The 16,604-nt window shown below is 42.1% G+C and overlaps 1 protein-coding gene across 1 annotated transcript in view; it reads left to right on the top strand.

Moving 5' to 3' along the window:
* Nucleotides 1–7,610: 7,610 nt before the first annotated feature.
* The window catches only part of LOC144691869 (uncharacterized), a 147,349-nt gene continuing 138,355 nt past the window's right edge, over nt 7,611–16,604 (top strand). Inside the window, exons 1-3 of the mRNA XM_078560445.1 lie at nt 7,611–7,746; nt 14,279–14,378; nt 14,498–15,027. Coding sequence (XP_078416571.1) covers nt 7,634–7,746; nt 14,279–14,378; nt 14,498–15,027 — 743 coding nt within the window. The 5' untranslated portion in view covers nt 7,611–7,633. The remainder of the gene's footprint in view (nt 7,747–14,278; nt 14,379–14,497; nt 15,028–16,604) is intronic.

Raw genomic sequence — 16,604 nt, 5'->3', positions numbered from 1 at the left:
CAACTCTTCAGGGGCCTATAGACAACTCCCCCACTTCTTCCGCTTGCTATTCCTTATTTCCACCCAAACTGATTCCACATCATGATCCAGTGCTCCTATATCACTACTCACCACCACACTAATCCCTTCCTTTATTAACAAAGCTACCCCACCTCCTTTTCCTTTTTACCCATTTTTCTGGAATGTCGAATACCCTTGAATATTGAGTTCCCAGTCTTGGTCACCCTGCAACCACATCTCTGTAATAGCTATCAAGTCATATTCATTTATTTCTATTTGTGCCGTCAACTCATCTATCTTGTTACAAATACTGTGTGCATCCAGAAAAAGAGCCTTAAGTTTTGACTTTTTACCATTATTACTCATTCTGGTTCTAATTTCTACCACATTCTTCTGCATATATTTTCTGCCCCTTCCTGTCACACTTTGATTATAGTTTGCTTCTTCACTACCCTGCACCTCTGCTCTCTCATTTCTTTTTGATTTTTTAAACTTCCCTTCAATTTGAACAACCTCCCCCACTAATTAGTTTATATTCTACAACCCTAGTTATACGATTTGCCGGAACACTGGTCCCAGCATGGTTCAAATGAAGCCTGTCCCAAAGGAACAGCTCCCTGTCCTTCCCCAGTACTGGTGCCAGTGCCCCATGAATCTCCCACACCAATCTTTGAGCCAGTAGTTTAGAATAGGGTCTGATTTGAGAAGCACACATGTGTTCATGCTCTGTTACTTGTGTTACTAAACAGCGTGTGCTTCATCTCACATTGGTCTCTGCATCTGCAGTATATTGTTTACCCACTCACGCCAGTAGATTAGCGTGCAACCATGTTCACGAGCAAAGCGACCCAACAGAAGGAACATAACAACTTTGTACCCTGCATCGCCCATCGCGTGAGCAATGTTTGCTCATCCACGTTTTTTCTTCATCTCTCCTCTTTCCCCTGGGCTTTTGGCCAGTGCTGAGTGTTCGTGTGTTGATCCAGGCGGGAAGAAACTTCCCAACATGGAGGCAAACGCAGCAGCTCGTCTTCTTGCCTACGCGCTATTTTTTAAAAGGAAAGTGGCAATTGAGGCATTTTGTTTGGTCAAATTATCATTATTCTGGGGGCTGAAGTGCAGCCCGAACAATTTTGAAATGTTCACTGATGTACTCTGTTGCTCAGAGGCTCCCCCATAAGTCATATATAGGTACTGCACCACAATTTACTGGAACCTATCTAATTGAGTCCCATTGAAAAACGTGTTCATTGTTCGTGATGTTGCTGCTTGCGAGGTTTCCTGGGAATGTAACCCCTGCAAATGGCAGGACTTTACTGTACACTATTATTTTCATTGCAATATCACACAGCTTCCATGCTCTCCTTTGCTGTAAGAAAGCACCAGTGTCTATTTCTTTCTTAAGGATTCACACCACAGTCATTGAAATATAAGAACATAGGAAAGAAGAACAGGAGTATACCATGCTACCCCTCGAGTCTGCACCACCATTCAATACAAACATGGCTGACCTGCCTCAACCTGACTTTCCCAGCTGGTATCTCCTGATTCTATGAGAGATCAAAAATCTGTCTCAGACTTGAATATACTCACCAATGGAGCATCCGCAACCTTCTGAGGTAGACAATTCCAAAGATTCATAACTCTATGAGTGAAGAAAATTCTCCCCATCTCAGTCCAAAATGATCAATCTCTTATCCTGGAGGTGTACCCCTATGTTCCAGATTTCACAGTGAAAAAAAAAATTGTTGTATCTGCATGCAAACTTTCTGTGTTCCTTGTACAAGTACACCCATGTCTCTCTGAGCATCAATATTTAGATGTTTCTTATACTTTAAAAATATTCTGCTTTTCTATTACTACCAAAATGAATAACCCAACACTACAAATACTGAGATAGCAGCACTGAACCAAAAGCTTTTCTGGTAAATACTTTCCCTTTGTAAACTGACAAAGTAAAGTGTGCATTAGTTTATTATAAACAACAGAACATATCACCAGATTATTTTTGATTTACCATTGTGGCTCAGTCATTAAAAAAATGACTTAATGAATTTATCTATATATAATTTAGGAGGATAGAACTGAATTTGAAATCAAGACCCATAACATTTTTATTTGTATGTTTGCTTAGCAGAAAAAGATAATAAGCTAGCTTACTGCAATGGCAAAGCTAAAAATCATAAATCACACCCAACTGAGGATTTTGCATTCTATCAAATGTTTATTTCCAGTTTACTTTTTTTCCTTTTAGAGATAGGGACAAGGAGAGTGCAATGGAAAATTAAGCAGAATCTGAGCTATTGATTTTCCAGTAACTAAACTATCAAATGGTATAACCGGATAAATTCTCCTTTTATCATTCTTGATAGACTCATCTGCCCTCTTCTTCAATTTCAGTTTGTTTCTAACATCTATTCATGGCCCTCTGAAACTTGAAATATTATTTTTTAATGGCATGTCTTTATTTTATAATGTTACAATCACCGTTTTTAAAATTACCCATTATTGATCCATGGCCCTGTCCACCAATTTCTCTTTCCACATCACCTCAGCTTATATTTAATTTTTAAAATTCCAATCATGTCACTTCTCCCAAGGTGCTCACCCATTTTGTTCCTCATATGCCTTTATCCTGTGAAAGGCACTATGTTTGAATGCAGATTCCTTCTTGATAAAGTTAGCGTTGAATCTAATTTCAGAAGGGTTAAATTTTCAATTCGAATGTAAGAAATAGGAGGAAAGGTAGACCATTCATCCCCTTGAGCCTACTCAGCCATTCAATACGATTATGGTTTCTGTGCCGCAACTGCACTTCCCTGCCCATTCGACATATACCAATTCCCAGAGAGATCAAAAACCTATCAATCTTAGTGTTGAATATATTCAACAATGGAGCACCCAGAAACAACCTTCTGGGGCAGACAATTCCAAAGAGTTCCAATCCTCTGAGTGAACAAATTTCTCCTCATTTCTGTCCTAAATAATCAACCCTTTACCCTGAAACTGTGGATATACTTGCCAAAGAGAAAGTGTAGTGAAGGTTCACCAGACTAATTCCTGGGATGATAGGATTGTCGTATGAGGAGAGATTGGGCTGATTAGGTCTGTATTCACTGGAGTTTAGAAGAATGAGAGGTGATCTCATTGAAACATATACAACTCTGACAGGGATGGACAAACTGGATGCAGGGATGATGTTTCCTCTGACTGGGAGTCTAGAACAAGGGATCACAGTCTCAGGATATGGGGTAGACCATTTAGGACTGAGATGAGGAGAAATTTTTTTCATTCAGAGAGTGGTGAACCTATAGGATTCTCCACCACAGAAGACGTAGAGTCCAGGTCACTGAATATATTGAAGAAGGAAATAGATAGATTTCCGGACTCTAAAGGCATCAAGGGATATGGGGAGAGCACAGGGATATGGCGTTGAGATAGAGGATCAGCCATGATCATATTGAATGGCAGAGCAGGCTCGAAGGGCTAAATGACCTACTCCTGCTCCTATTTTCTATGTTTCTATGTGCCCTGGTGTTCTAGATTTCCCAGCTAGAAGAAAATCCTCTCAGTGTCTATCCTGTCAAGCCCCTTCAAAATCTTGTGCATTTCAATGAGATCACCTCTCATTCTTCTAAACTCCTGAGAGAATGGGCTCAATTTACTCAGCCTCTCACCGTAGAGCAACCCAGGACCTCTCATCCCAGGATCCAGCCAAATGAACCTTTGCTGTACCACCTCCAAGACAAGTATATCCTTCCTTAAATATGGAGATCAAAGCTCTTTACAATATAGCAAGAATTCCCTATTCTTGTACTGTAGTCCAATTGCAATAAAGGCCAACATGCAATTTGCCTTCCTAATTGCTTGCCGTACTTGCATGCTAACTTTGTGTTCCTTGTATGAGTACCCCAAGTTTCTCTGGAAAATCAAAATTTATAAATTTCACACCTTTTTAAAATATACTATTTTCTTTTATTTTTATCACCAAAGTGAATAGCCTCACACTTCCCCACCTTGTACTCCACCTGTTACCTTGTTGCCCACTCACTTAACCTGTCTATATCTCTTTGCAGCCTTTTTGTGTCCTCACCGCTTCCATTCCCACCTAGCTTTGTATCATCAGCAAACTTAGATACATTATTCTTTGTCTCTTCATCCAAATCATTAATATAGATTGTAAATAGCTAAGGCCCCAGAACTGATCCTTGCCACACTCCGCCAGTTACACCCTGCCACATTGAAAATGCCCCATGTATCCCTATTCTTTGTTTCCTGCCTGTTAACCAATGCTCCATCCCTGAAAATATATAACCCTCAATTCCATAAGAACATTAGAACTAGGAGCAGGAGTAGACAATTCAGCCCCTCGAGCCTGCCCTGCCATTCATTACAATCATGGCTGATCTCATTTCGGCCTCAACTCCAATTTCCTGCCCTCTCCCCATAACCTTCCAACCCATTACTAATTAAAAATCTGTTTATCTCCTCCTTAAATTTATTCAACGCCCCGGCACCCACTGCACTCTGAGGTAGTGAATTCCACAGATTCACGACCCTTTGAGAAAAGTAATTCCTCCTCATCCCTGATTTAAATCTACCACCCCTTAGCCTAAAACTATGACCTCTCGTTCTAGAATGCCCCAGAAGCGGAAACATCCACTCCACGTCTACTTTGTCTATCCCATTTAGCATCTGATATACCTCAATTAGATCTCCTCTCATCCTTCTAAACTCTAGCGAGTATAGGCCTAAACTGCTCAATCTCTCCTCATAAGACAAGCTCCACATCTCTGGAATCAATCTAGAGAGCCTCCTCTGAACCGTAGCAAGTAAGGGGACCAAAACTGTGCACAGTGCTCCAGGTGCGGTCTCACCAATGCCTTGTACAGCTGCAACAACACTTCCCTATTTTAATACTCTATTCCTTTAGCAATAAATGGCAAAATTCCATTTGCCTTCCTTATTACCTGCTGTACCTGCATACTAGCTTTCAGCGATTCATGCACGAGGACACCCAGATCCCTCTGCGCTGAAGCATTCTGAAGTTTCTCTTCATTCAAATAATAAGTCACCTTTTTATTCTTCCAACCAAAATGGATAACCTCACACTTATCCACGTTAAACTCCATTTGCCAAATTTTGACCCATTCACCTAACCTGTCCATATCCATTTGTAAATTTCTTATTTCTTCATTGCAACTTCCTTTTCCACCTATTTTGGTGTCATCTGCAAATTTAGCTATAGTACCTTCTATCCCTGAACCCAAGTCATTAATATAGATTGTAAATAGTTGGGGCCCAAGGACTGAACCCTGTGGCACCCCACTAGTTACAGCTTGCCATCCAGAAAAAGACCCATTTATCCCAACTCTCTCCTTTCTGTTGGTTAGCCAATCCTCTATCCAAGCTAATATATTACCCCTAACTCCATGTGATCTCCATGAGCCCTTATCTTGTGTATTAAACTTTTGGATGGTAGCTTATTAAATGCCTTTTGGGAATCCAAATATACTACAAACAATGGTTCCCCTACTGGATACATTCTCAAAAAACCCTGATAGAAATTTGTCAATTTCTCTTTCATAAAACCATATTGACTCTGTTTGATCATGCTATGAATTTTAGAGGGTCTCGTTGGAATAGACAAGAAGACTATTAATGGTGTTGAAGTGATTGATTGGAGTATGGGTTGGTGCATGGTTGATCCTTAGGGTGGAATTTAATGCCCTCTCCCATGGCGACTTTGGTGGTTGGGGACATTTAATCAGGCAAGAGGGAGGTGGGTAGGAACCATGCATCCACCCCGATTAGTTCTGTGGCAGGAAGGCCCATGGACAGACTTCCCACCCTGCAGCCAATTGAAGCCCATAATTGGCCAATTAATACCCATGTAAGGGCCTCATTCAGTGGCGGGCAGGGGGGCTCACCCATGTGAAGAGCACGACAGGCAAATCTGTGCAGGGTTGGTTGTGGGCTCCCCAGCCGAGGGGGGGTGTGGGGGGGGGGGGGGGGGGGGGGGGGGAGGGGGGGGGTGTCCCTGATTGAGGGACTAAGCATCAGGGGTGTGCAAGTTTGCTGGCTGAGCAACACCCCCTTGCCTTTGCTGCCTACCCCCCAACTCATGACCCATCCTGACATCACTTACTTCTGGCCTGGGATGCAACAACAATCCTAGGCCCCAGGTGGATGTCTGATTGGCTGGCAGCTCTTGGCAGGTGGGAGTTCCACCAAGGGGTCTTTGATCCCAGGGAAGGCAATGCCACTGTCCAGTTAAGCATCTGAGTGGCACCTAATTCAGTGGACCTTCCTTGAAAGGAGCAACGTGGAGCTCTCGCTGGTTCCCCAGCCAGCAGGCAAGACCCCGTCGCCTCCATTAATCCAGCCCTAAGTGTATATTTTCAGTCTCAAATGTACAGCACACTGAAATGAATTAGAAGAGTTGCAGCTTAATAGAATTTGCCTATTAAGTGAGCCAATGTGTACAATCCAGTGCAGAGTGAGAATAGCCTGTTTGTTTATAATTGTTTCAACGTGTTTGAGAGAGTAGCTAGAGAGGAAGATTTGTTCAATTTAGTGCTACATAATGATCCAAGGACAGTATCTGATCTCTATGTAGTACAGCATCAGTAGAGCAACCATTGTATTGTTAGAATTTAGTTCATGAATTGATTTAATACTCTGGTGTCAGTCTTAATTCAGTGGCAGCCTCTGAGCCAGAAGCTTGTGGATTCAGACCCCACTTTAGAGACTTGAACACATAACTTCAAGTTATGCTGACACCAGAGCAGTACTGAAGAAGTGTAATCAGTCCTGTTGCCTTTCAGATGAAATCTTGAACTTAGATCTCACCTGTCCTCTTCAGCTGATATAAAATATCCCACAACACTAGAATAGTTGAGTTCTCTTGGTATAATGGGATTAATATTTATCCTACAAGCTCCGGCACCAAAAGCAGATAATCTAGCTATTTATATCAATACTCTCATTGTTTATGTAATGCTTATATCAGATGTTGGTATTTCCCTATATTACAACAGTGACTTCACCTTACTTTTGAAGTACTTCTTTGTCTGTAAAGTACTTTTGGGATGTGCTGAGGGTTTGAAAGGTGCAATATAAATGCAAGTTCTTTCTTTATAATTGAATGTTAACACTTAATTCCAGAAGGGTTAGATGTTCAGTTAACAGTGAAGATACTTTAGGTTATGATATTGTGTTATAATAACAGCAATGCAGGAGAAAAGTAAGTTATCCTTATACGCTATGTTAAAGAGCAAGGAAGCTTTACACAGCCCTACGAAAGAAATGAGGATTCAAAGTAAATTGAAACGTCAATTGCCAATAGAAATATTAAAATGTTACATATTCGGTCTCATGCTGATGGAATTATTGACATGTTTACAATTGCTGCATCTCTTCTTTCTCTCAAATTTGCGATACATGTATGAAGACATAATTGAGACACAGAAACTCCTCCTACACAGTGTTTGCCTATTAATAATATCGAGTGATTCCAGCCCAGCCTTACAAGTCTGACCAGTCTAACCTCACGTTTCCTTGCTCAGCCTCAGTGTGCATGACAAGTTGGCTGGGTAAGAGATGCGCCGCTCCCTATATCTTTTAGGGAGAAATGAATGCATTTAAACTATCAAGTATCTGGCAGGAAAACTTCTCCAAACTGTTTTCTTCGAATAAATCTGTTGAGGAGGATAACCCAACGAAAAATACTTCCGAGACAGAAAGGTAAATGCGAGAGCCGCCTGTCAACTGCTTTCATAAAGCACTGTTACTGGACATAGAAAATAAATGAACTATTGTTTTGCTAAAATAGGTTAAGTTTGGGACTTTGAACAGCAAGTTAGAGGATCCGTGCTTCCTTGACACTAAAAGGAATTGAGAAGTATGTAAGATAATGTTACATATGCACTTGGAGATCAATAGAAAGGAATAGCAATAGGGTAGATGGCTACCGAGACAGACAAATGAGACAGAGAGAGCGGACTGTGTGCAATGGCCTGGGGGCGTCACACGGACAGGTAAGAGGGAGACGTGTCAGTATTGAGGAGTTACAAGAACAAGAAAATTAGTGAGAGACACAAGTCTTTGTGGAGGAGGGAGCAGGTAAGTGAGAGGGATCAATCTGTGTAGAGCAGGGGGCAGGTAAATGAGAGAGATTAATCTGTGTGGAGGAGGCAGGTAAGTGAGAAAGATTAATCTGTGTGGAGGAGGGAACAGGTAAGAGAGAGATTAATCTGTGTGGAGAAGGGGACAGGTAAGTGAGGGAGATTAATCTGTGTGGAGGAGGGGACAGGTAAGAGAGAGATTAATCTGTGTGGAGAAGGGGACAGGTAAGTGAGGGAGATTAATCTGTGTGGAGGAGGGGACAGGTAAGTGAGGGAGATTAATCTGTGTGGAGGAGGGGACAGGTAAATGAGAGAGATTAATCTCTGTGGATGTGGGGGCAGGTAAGTGAGAGAGATCAATCTGTGTGGAGCAAGGGACAGGAAAGTGAGAGAGATCAATCTGTGTGGAGGAGGGGACAGGTAAGTGAGAGAGATTAATCTGTGTGGAGGAGGGGACAGGTAAGTGAGAGAGATTAATCTGTGTGGAGGAGGGGGCAGGTAAGTGAGAGAGATTAATCTGTGTGGAGGAGGGGACAGGTAAATGAGAGAGATTAATCTGTGTGGGGCAAGGGACAGGAAAGTGAGAGAGATTAATCTGTGTGGAGGAGGCAGGTAAGTGAGAAAGATTAATCTGTGTGGAGGAGGGAACAGGTAAGAGAGAGATTAATCTGTGTGGAGAAGGGGACAGGTAAGTGAGGGAGATTAATCTGTGTGGAGGAGGGGACAGGTAAGAGAGAGATTAATCTGTGTGGAGAAGGGGACAGGTAAGTGAGGGAGATTAATCTGTGTGGAGGAGGGGACAGGTAAGTGAGGGAGATTAATCTGTGTGGAGGAGGGGACAGGTAAATGAGAGAGATTAATCTCTGTGGATGTGGGGGCAGGTAAGTGAGAGAGATCAATCTGTGTGGAGCAAGGGACAGGAAAGTGAGAGAGATCAATCTGTGTGGAGGAGGGGACAGGTAAGTGAGAGAGATTAATCTGTGTGGAGGAGGGGACAGGTAAGTGAGAGAGATTAATCTGTGTGGAGGAGGGGGCAGGTAAGTGAGAGAGATTAATCTGTGTGGAGGAGGGGACAGGTAAATGAGAGAGATTAATCTGTGTGGGGCAAGGGACAGGAAAGTGAGAGAGATTAATCTGTGTGGAGGAGGGGGCAGGTAAATGAGAGAGATTAATCTGTGTGGAGGAGGGGGCAGGTAAATGAGAGAGATCAATCTGTGTGGAGGAGGGGGCAGGTAAATGAGAGAGATTAATCTGTGTGGAGGAGGGGGCAGGTAAATGAGAGAGATTAATCTGTGTGGAGGAGGGGGCAGGTAAATGAGAGAGATTAATCTGTGTGGAGGAGGGGGCAGGTAAATGAGAGAGATCAATCTGTGTGGAGGAGGGGGCAGGTAAGTGAGAGAGATTAATCTGTGTGGAGGAGGGGCCTGGTAAGTGAGAGAGATTAATCTGTGTGGAGGAGGGGGCAGTTAAGTGAGAGAGATTAATCTGTGTGGAGGAGGGGCCTGGTAAGTGAGAGAGATTAATTTGTGTGGAGGAGGGGGCAGTTAAGTGAGAGAGATCAATCTGTGTGGAGGAGGGGGCAGTTAAGTGAGAGAGATCAATCTGTGTGGAGGAGGGGGCAGGTAAGTGAGAGAGATCAATCTGTGTGGAGGAGGGGGCAGTTAAGTGAGAGAGATCAATCTGTGTGGAGGAGGGGGTAGTTAAGTGAGAGAGATTAATCTGTGTGGAGCAGGGGGCAGGTAAGTGAGAGATTAATCTGTGTAGATGTGGAGGCAGGTAAGTGAGGGAGATTAACCTGTGTGGAGCAGGGGGCAGGTAAATGAGAGAGATTAATCTGTGTGGATGTGGGGGAAGGTAAGAGAGGGAGATGAATCTGTGTGGGGCAGGGGACAGGTAAATGAGAGATATTATTCTGTGTTTAGCAGGGGGCAGGTAAGTGAGAGAGATCAATCTGTGTGGAGCAAGAGACAGGTAAATGAGAGAGATTAATCTGTGTGGAGGAGGGGCCTGGTAAATGAGAGAGATTAATCTGTGTGGCGCAGGGGGCAGGTAAGTGAGAGAGATCAATCTGTGTGGAGGAGGGGCCTGGTAAATGAGAGAGATTAATCTGTGTGGTGCAGGGGGCAGGTAAGTGAGAGAGATCAATCTGTGGATGAGGGGACAGTTAAGTGAGAGAGATTAATCTGTGTGGCGCAGGGAGCAAGTAAATGAGAGAGATCAATCTGTATGGAGCAAGGGCCAGGTAAATGAGAGATTAATCTGTGTGGAGCAGGGGCCAGGTAAGTGAGAGAGATTAATCTGTGTGGAGGAAGGGCCAGGTAAATGAGAGAGATTAATCCGTGTGGAGGAGGGGCATGTAAGAGAGTATTTAGTCTGAATGGAGCAGGTGACAGGTAAGAGAGATCAATCTATGTGAAGTGTTAATGTTTTGTCCAATTACATTGTTAATTATATTGTTAAAGTAAAGAGAAACAGATGATGGGTATTAATTGAGCACGTCTAAATAGGGCACAGTTGGGACACCGGTTTGTGTGGAAGGAGAGTAGTGAGACTGTACAAGTCAATAAACTCTCTTAATAAAGAAAAGCTCTGTGCCTTGGTTTTTGCTTCATCAACCAGCTTGGATCCTATTAACATGGAGAAGGAGACAGACAAGTGAGAGAGATCTATGTGGAGGAGAGGGCAGGGAAGTGAGAGATCAGTCTGCCCGTGTGGTAACAACACTGACAAAAGGTTGCAAAGCTCTCATGTATACCTTGTTAGAAAATATTTTCAGTCAGTGAAAGAACATCCACCCTTCTAATGGATATGTATGAAAGTGACTACAAAATGAAAGCCAGAGCAATGGAACTACTGCACCATTAGAATCCAAGTTGTTTTCAAAAAAACTTTAGTGATTTGAACAGACAATATTCAATCTAGTGACCTATAAAAATATGAATCATTGAGATAAATTTTAAGGATGGATCTTGTACTCAAGTGATGAGTGTTTTAGATCCCTGTGGTAAGAGTGGTTTGGAACCCTGCACTAAAATTAGCTTAGATCCCTGTGATAAGAGAATATTAGATCCCTGTGAGGTAATAGTCAGATATTTCTGTGCAATTGGCAAAGATGGGAGGTGATGTGGGGGCATTCGAATTTACTACTCCAATCACAGATGCTAGTGTCAAATAACCATTTATCTTGTTTCAAATTAGATTGAGGCTAATTAGTTTTGAAATGTGACAAAACACAAAAGGCCATTTGCATTTATAAGGAGAAACTAGGTGTAGGTTATTCATCAGGAATGATGCAGTATTTTTATTGTTACTCTGAACCACTATTAAAATGTTATCTTGCTTAGTCATTTTAAGCCCAACTCCATTTGTAACCATGGTAGAGTGGCTTTGTAATACACTTCATATTGACAACATCAGCCTTTTAAGGTAGAAATACTGGCCTAGAAATTAGATTCTGCAACACTTGTTTTGCAGGCACAGGATGAACATTAAAATGTTCTAAAATCACCGTAAAAGTTGTGGGAGTGTTAAAAAACAACTGGGAAGTGGTCCCCATATTCAACAGAAGGGTGCTGTATGTGGCACCAGAATTGCAGTTATTTGCAGAGTTAATTTGATTTTAACCTAAAGTCAAAAAGATGTAATGGTGATTGATTTTGGGCTAGATTTGCATTTCAGGAAACAGTTACCATTTGTGAGAACTTGCCAATAGTTTGCTTTGAAGACTCATAATAAAGGTAATAGATTTTCACATATGAGACATTGAGCTAACTAATAAATAGCTGCCAGTCTGTCATTAAACAGCTATTGGCCTCAAAGCTTCATCCCTTTGCTGTGACTGCTCTGTAATTTGATCCTTTAATGCTGTATTAATATAATAGATCTGTGTAGGGTTTTTCTTCTAGAATTGATTACAGAATTCAGGAAAATGATCGCTGTGAAAGGAAGGGTGTATGAAATAACATCCTTTCAATGAGTTTTAATATGTCGTTTTTTAATGGGACTGTATTTTACATAAGGAAATTTCAGGATAAGAGTTTTGTCCTGGAACATTCCTTCACATTGATGGCATTTTAAGTAATTTTTAAAAAATGTTTCTTGGTCACTTGGTAAGTTAGAATTTCCACAGGAGTCCTCCCAATCACCAACCATGACTTTTGCAGAAATTTGACGTAAACACAAAAGGAACAATGTAAACAGCCATTAAAACCAGAATATCTACCAAAGTAATGATGGAGATCAGGAGAATCTCACAGAAGTTCTATCCAATTATGTTAATTAATTTCATTGGGTTGTTTCTCTCCCCTACTGAAAGAATAACTATTGCTTTTGCATGTGCAAACTCGATCTGGCAAGGCTACATTCTTGTGGTCATTGATTTCAATGGGATAGTACAGTGAATGTCTTGTTGAATCATCATAGAAGCATCATAAACGTAGATGTGACACATCACGGGCACTCCCTGTTTCATCCTCTGAGGTTTTGACACTGGGAGGGAAGGATTCCTCTGTTAACAATTTGTATCAATATCATAAACATGAATATAATCACTTAAAATGTAATTACAAATAACAAGCTCAGAGAAATTGCAAAGTAAAGGTTAGAATTTCTCATCAGGTCTCTCAATCTCCCATTGTAACTTCAAGGAAACCCAAGGAAAGGTCAGAAGCAGCCATTTGCACTATTACTCTAGGTTGTGAAAGACACCATATAAATGTGAGTCTTTATTCTTTCCTTTTTAACCTCACAGCTTTCTCCAATTTTCTGCTGAAGCTACAACAAGGAGTGATAGAACCCTCATAGAAATTCTAACACATAAACTTTTCACTTGTGCCATTGGTACTTGATAACTAGTATATTTTTAAAAAGGTTGGTGTGATGTCTTACTTCTCCATGGGCACTCCTTGGTATATTTTAATGTGATTTCTTACATCTGGTGTGCAATTAAGGGTGAAATCCGCTTTTGATATACTCCTAGTTCCTTAACATTCACCATTATACCAAATCTGAACCTTTGAAAAGTTAAAAATATAGTTAAGTTTTAAAAATGCTGAAAATAACTACTATACTAGGTTTACTAGATTGATACTTGGAATGAGTGGGATGTCTTATGAGGAAAGGCTGGACAGACTGGTTTTGTTTCCACTGGAGTTTAGAAGAGTGAGGGGTGATTTGATTGAAGTGTACAAGATCCTGAATGGCCTTGACAAGGTGAACATGGAAAGGATATTTCCTCTTGTGGGTGAGTCCAGAACTAGGGGATTTGAAAATTAGGGATCGCCCTTTGAGGACAGAGGTGAGGAGAAGTTTTTTTCTCAGAGGGTTGAGTGACTTTGGAACTCTCTGCATCAGAAGGCAGTTGAGGCAGGGTCAATGAATATTTTTAAGGCAGAGGTAGATAGGTTATCGGGGGTAGATGCAAAGGTGGAATTCGAAACATAAGCAGATCAGCCATGATTTTATTGAATAGCGGAACAGGCTCAAGGGGCCGAATGGTCTACTCCTGTTCCTATTTCTTATGTTCACATGTTCTTAAATTCTAATGATATTATAAACAGCCACCTGCCAGTATTTCAGTTATGGCACCTAGTTTGATACCTCAGCATGCTTCTAGGGTAAAAAAGTTACTGTACTGTAGAACCATTAGAAGTTTACAACACAGAATAAGTCCATTTAGCCCATCAAGCTTGTGTTCGGTCTTTACAAGAACAACCCAAAACTAATCTACAAGGAAACAGCTCTAGGCATAATGTTGGTGTTGGGCAGGAGTTTTGGAAGCTGGGAGGGAGCACAAGACCAGGAATGGGGAAGCTAAAGGCTCTTTGCAGGGACCAATGGAGTACTCCTATATCTCCTGCCCCACTAGGGTTGCACAGAAAAAATATTTTTAAAATATTACCTTGGCCTCGGCGTTAAAATCTACACCATAAGGAAGCAGAAAGGTGATAGTAAATGAAACTCTGGAACTGAATCCTATTTTATACACCAGATCATTATAATGCTGTGCTGGCATTTCAATGCATTTAATACAATTTTACGCTTTAAAAATATTTCCTTCAAATCTTTATTCCGTGATTTTCTCTTTACTTTGGCTTTCGTTTGTCTGCTATAATATTTGCTTTTGTGTTTGTTTTATGATATTTTTGTTCTAGTCCTAAGGATAATCAGACTGCAGTGAGTCCAAAAGATGGAAAGATTGATGAACAGACTCCCCCTGGGTCTGCAACTAAACTGTTCACAGACCTGGCAAAAGTAATGTACATTTTGAATTCTGTAATGTATTTTCAAATCGCTATTTAAATCAATGAAAAACTAAATTTAGAGCATAAAGCTGCACTGACCTATTCTCTTCTCTTCTTGCATTGTTAAAGGTTTCCCAGGGCTCTGTGGATCAAGAGAAGTCTTCAGCCCAAGAAAAACCAACACCTAGTGAACCCATTTCTGCATTCCCATTAAATAGTTTGAACCAACCTGAGGGTGGAATTCGACAGAAATTGGGAAGTTTTTTCAATCGAGCTCCAAAATCCAAACCAGATCAACCACCATTATCCCAGAGTGAGAGAGTCAACAGCCCAGGTTTGAACGCCGAAAATCAAGATGGAGCTCAGGTATCAAACTGGAATGACGATGCAGAAAAGGAGCCTCATCGTAAGCACATCACACTGCTTGACAGTGATGCTGGAGAAAATGGCAGGGGAACACTGGAGACAAGTTATCCTGAGAGTGCTGCCGCAGAGCAGATATTCGCACCAGCAGAGTCACTTGAGCAAAATAAACCTGAGATTGCACATCCTAAAGCAATAGGAATTAATTCAAGCACTTCAGGGCAATATAAGGGAAGTGGAAGATCAGAAGAAAAACGTAATGGCTCAGCTTGTGTCACAGATCCCACAGGCCTTCAGTAAGTCCCTTTGAAATCATAACAACTTTTCATGGAGTATTTCAAGAAATGTTTCAATGAAACTCAATGACCTATTACTGATGAACAGTGATTTTATAAGTCTTTATTTTAAAGAACCCTTTCCCCTATTTCTTTCTTATCCTGATATTGTACTATTTTTTTTTATCGACCAGGACAGCAGGGCATTCTAACCCGTAGACACTGTTAATGTGGTTTCCTGAAGAATGTTGAAGGAGCTACGCTTGATTATTCCATTTAGTTTCCTTTCTCTCACCCCAGAAATCCAGTCATGATCAGTTAATTTACCCCTAGAATTGTCAAGAAGAAATTATTGAAATTTTGAAGGTAATTTTAGCCTAACTTGCCAGGTGGGAATCCTGCCTGAGTGTCTAAATATCTCTGCACACAGCAATGAACCGCTCCCCATTGTCAAATAAGGGCAGTTGGAGGAAACTGTCTGCTGGGGATTTGGCCAGGTTTGTGGGTGACGCACTGTTTGGACACAGGGATCAATTGAAGCACTTAAAGAATTGCAGATACCTGGGTTCAGTGTAGTTATAAGCATAAGTCATTTACGCCCAAATTTCCATAACCTTTTTACCCTTTTTGACTTCTTTGTGCCCAGATTACATACGCATCTGGATGCAAATCAGGAAAGAACTCTGCCCCTTAACTCTTATCTTAAAGTATGACATAAATATCAGTATGGACCTCTTGTTGCACCCAAATCTGATGTTACATGAGCAACACTGTCCAAACCGAGGGGCCCAAAAATCTTTGCAAATTGAACCTCGGATCTCATCAGTGTATTCATTGCAAACTATCAGTACAGGTCACACCTCCACAAGCAGCTTGCCTGAGTGCTGACATCAATAATAAGCTGCCTGTCCACCATGGGCAGAATTTTCCTGTTGGCGTGCGGGGGCGGGCCCTGCACGCATGCGTGTAAAATGACGTGCAGTGACGTTGGGCGAGCGCCCCGATGCCACCGCACGCTATCGCAATATTTCGTTGGGCAGGTGCGCATTGATCTCCGATGTGCGCCCACCAATAATTAACCAGCCACTTAAGGCCCTTGAGGCACCAATCGACGGCAATTTTTCGGTGCCCGTGCAACCTTCAGGTCGGTGCACGGGCGCAATGGACAGGTGGGGAGGACACATTTGTCTAAACCTCGTCCACGGGCGGGATACGAGGGCTCAGTGGGGTGGCGAGTGTCAAATATTGATGTTTCAAAGTTACTGATACTTGCCTGTGTGATCTGCAGGCAAGACACATACCAGCTACTTGGTCTGGACTCACATCCTTCCGCACTCTGCAGTGAGGAATCTTTTCTGGGCCTGCAGGTTTCAGGAATCCTTCCCTTAGCCTGGGAATGGGAGCTGAACTCCCCAGTGAAGGCACCTCCTCTGAGAAGGAAGGGAGGTCTAGAAGGGGGAGGAGGCCAGGAGAGCACATTCAGCCTCTAGGGGAGCCACCTTTGGGAGGTCAGGCGCAGGCACAAGGGGTGCAGGGCCAAGAGGTAGCCCAAGGCGGAAGTGGCTGCAGAAGATGCCACTAACCTGTTGCCAGGGTAT

Source organism: Cetorhinus maximus, chromosome 16 (assembly GCF_964194155.1).
Source record: "Cetorhinus maximus chromosome 16, sCetMax3.hap1.1, whole genome shotgun sequence".
In the NCBI taxonomy this organism is placed as follows: domain Eukaryota; kingdom Metazoa; phylum Chordata; class Chondrichthyes; order Lamniformes; family Cetorhinidae; genus Cetorhinus; species Cetorhinus maximus.
The sequence above is the reverse complement of the archived record's forward strand: the minus strand, read 5'-3'. Positions and strand labels throughout refer to the sequence as shown.